At 44.3% G+C, this 3,522-nt stretch overlaps 1 protein-coding gene across 4 annotated transcripts in view; it reads left to right on the forward strand.

The window, feature by feature from the left end:
* Positions 1-2,715, forward strand: part of Adgre1 (adhesion G protein-coupled receptor E1) — a 54,487-nt gene extending 51,772 nt beyond the window's left edge. For 3 of the 4 annotated variants that reach the window (XM_023716873.1, XM_023716870.1, XM_023716872.1), the window contains one exon: positions 1,439-2,715. In XM_023716873.1, coding sequence (XP_023572641.1) covers positions 1,439-1,453 — 15 coding nt within the window. In that variant the 3' untranslated portion in view covers positions 1,454-2,715. The remainder of the gene's footprint in view (positions 1-1,438) is intronic. The other variant, XM_023716871.1, reaches the window with a different exon arrangement.
* The last annotated feature ends 807 nt before the right edge of the window (positions 2,716-3,522 follow it).

Genomic DNA, 3,522 nt, shown 5'->3' on the forward strand with positions numbered 1-3,522 from the left:
TTATGCATTTTTTTCTATATTTTAGGGAAGGCTGTGTAGGGTGTTCAGGGTCTCACTACTAGATCAGACTCATAGTGATCCTCCTTTTACAGCCTGCCAAGAGCTGCGATTACAGGCACACGCCACCGCTCCCAGTCTCAATTGCTATCTCAGCATACCCTGGAGGCAGGGCCAGCACGGCAGGCCCAGGGATCGAACCCCCGGCTCCTGCACCTGCTTGCAGGCACTTTAATCCACTGAGCTATTTATCCAGCATATATATATACATATGTGTGTATATATAATATGTATATATAATACATAATTATACACTTCCAGGTATTTTGGGTGGTATGGAAGATGGGATTCAGGGGCTCATGCACACTCAGTGACTGCTGCGCCATGGAATTACACCCTTATCCTTAGTATAGTTTTAAGTGGTAGAACTATTGCAGAGCCAGAATCTTATTCTTAGAAAACAGTTGAAAGTCTAACGCCTACAAAGAAAGTTGAAATTATTCATTAATACCTCATGGGATGGCTTCCTAATTACAAATATTTCTGGCTGAACAGCTCCAAGATTCAGTGGCTTCACTCTATAAGGAATTATTTTTCTCCCAAGAAGAAATGGATAGAATCAGGTGTTTCTGTTCTTGATTCTCTTTTGCAAGGCTTTGGTAAAAGAGGCTGGGCTGTCTGGACTGGGGCTGTAGTATAGCGGTAGAGGAAAGGCTTTTGCTTACATGAGGCCCTGGAACCATCCTCATCACTAGGAAAAGAAAAAGAATACTTCAGCTGATCCTAGCTGTCCCCATACTCATGCGCATGTGAATTTTTTAAAATTGTTTTCATGACTGCAAAGTGCCCCCCCCCCCGAGCTCCAGACATCACGGCCTTGTCCCAGGAAAGAAAGCGCGAGATGGCGAGAAGCAGCCAACACTTCCTTCATAGTTCTCTCTTAACAAGAAACAAAGGCTTTCCCAGAACCTCTACAGAAGTTTTCTTTGCACTTAGTCGAAACGAATAAAATGACTACTCCTTCTCAAGATGAATCTGAAAAACATCTTTTTTTTTTTTTTTAAAGATGGTCTAGGGGGACTGGTGAGATGGCTCAGTGGTCTAAAGCACCTACTTAGAACAAGCTTAGCAAAGCACAGGGACCACGGTTCAATCCCCAGCACCACATGCCAGCCAGCCCTGCCCCCTGGTGGGCTGAGCTGGCCACACACACACACACACACACACACACACAAATAAATAAAAATTAAAAAAAAAAAATAAAGATGGTCTAGGAACTATAAAGAGTAAAGTGGCTGCGAAGGACTTTTCCATTTGCCAATAGGGCTTGCCACGCTGGAGACAATCACTTAGTATTTTCATATTTATGCTTCTTGTCCCTGTTAATCTGTTTGTGTCTGTGGATTCGTGAGATCCACACCTCTGACGGTACGACCTTCAGAGCTCCAGGCTCTGAGGAAGTTCTCTTTTCTCTCTTCCAGAGTTAAACTGCTTGCTCGCTTTCCAGCATACTCTTATAGAGCAACATGCGAGAACCACAAGTGCCTTCAGGAGCCAGCTCTGATGGCTTCTCTTCATGGTTTATTGTGGAAAAACAAGATGCTACCAGCTCTAAAACTCTGTGGACAATTCAGAGCACGGGTGGGTAGGGACTGGGCTTTCACGCACAGGAGAGAAACAAAAGTTCCTTCCCCAGATTACTGTTTTACCTTCCGTAGTTTGCAACTCTTTGAATTTCCAGTGTTCTTGAAAACAGCACTTCCCACTTCAGTGGCGTGACTGAGAACGCAGGGCCACCGTTTTGTGTCCTTCCTTCACGGGTGCCTCGTCCCAAATGTCCTCTGGCACCTACCCTGTCACTGACACAGAAAAGATCTCAGTAAATGATTTGTCATCTGGCTAAGCGAATTACTATCAAAGACGCTTCCTGTCTTTAAGGAAACAATCAGGATATGTTGATGAAGTCTGGGAAACCAGTGACTTACATAGATGTAAACTACGTTGGTAAATCACTTAGAAGGATGACATGGGGAAGTAGGAGCACTTCCTGGAGCAGATTGCTAGCACTTCCTGCATCACCGAAACCCTCAGGGACAGTCTCTTGGGGAAAATGCTCTGGTTTCCTTGGAGTTTTCAGGTAACCAGCATCATCCTTATCTTTTCAGAATTTGGTTATGCCTTGGATAGGATTTGCTGGGGCCACACCCTTCCCTGTAACTTTTTCCTCCTACTTTGACCCTGGGCTTGGTCTTATGCTGCTTTGGTCAATGTAACATTAGCAAATCAAGTTCAACCCAAATTCACAGTCGGTGTGATTTCCTTCCCGCCATTACGATGCTAAAATTTGCTTCCTGGTGCTTTCTTGCCTGCACCATGAGAATATGCCCAAACTCACTCACCCATGAGGAATGTGTAAGGAATACTTGGCGGATGAGGAGGAATGCCAGTTATGCAAATTGTGGCAGTCTCAGCCAATCCACTTGCCAGCATGTAGATGACCGTCACCCCTTGAGGGAACTCTGCCAACATCAGCAGATGCAAGGGGCTGCCGCAGGTGCTCATGGGCAGCAATGGAATATCAGTGTTTTAAGACACAGAGTTTCCATAAAGGTTTGTTATGAGGCATCAGATGTGTGAATTCCTAAGGGATAAAACAACCAACAAAGGGCTGGTCAAATAGCTCAGTGGATTAAAGCTCCTGCAAGTGGGCGTAGGGACCGGGGTTCGATCCCCAGGCCTGCCATGCTGGCTCCCCACCCCCACTTTCCGGGGTGCACTGAGATAGTGATTGAGACTAGGCATGGTGGCATGCACCTGTAATCCCAGCTTTTGGGAAGCTGTAAACAGGTGGATCAGTACGAGTCCGATCTAGTAGTGAGACCCTGAACACCCTGTAGACCCTTTCCTAAAAAAAAATTAAAAAATAAAATAAAAACCCACAAATTGTCAATGTTTTATATTTGTTCAAAACCATTCCAAAGGGCCAGGGAGAGACCTCGGTGGTGCAGCAGCTGCCTGGCAAGAACAAGGTCCTGAGTACGATTCCCGGTACCAAAACAATGATAACAACAAAATCATTTGGCTCAGTGGTCTAAAGCACCTACTTGGAACAAGCTTAGCAAAGCACAGGGACCGCGGTTCAATCCCCCAGCACCACATGCCAGCCAGTCCCGCCCCCTGGTGGGCTGAGCTGGCCACACACACAATAAATAAATAAATAAATAAATAAATAAATAAATGTTAAAAAAAATAAATAAAAAGAAAATGACGTGGGTCTTCATTTGCTCTGACACGTCACAATCATAAATTCTGTACTAATAAAATAATGTCCTATAAGACCGGCTTTGCCTGTGTCTGCCTAGTACTATGAGCTGACCTAAAATATAATCACCTTGAGGATCTGTTTACTTAGAAGGTGAGTAGGTGAGCTGCAACTAGCATTTATTTTTAAGTAAGCATTTTTTTGAAATCTTTCCTTGTACAGATTTATAGGACATGGTATGATAATATGATCTATATTTACAA

This window comes from Octodon degus, unplaced genomic scaffold, assembly GCF_000260255.1.
Source record: "Octodon degus isolate 3935 unplaced genomic scaffold, OctDeg1.0 scaffold00050, whole genome shotgun sequence".
In the NCBI taxonomy this organism is placed as follows: domain Eukaryota; kingdom Metazoa; phylum Chordata; class Mammalia; order Rodentia; family Octodontidae; genus Octodon; species Octodon degus.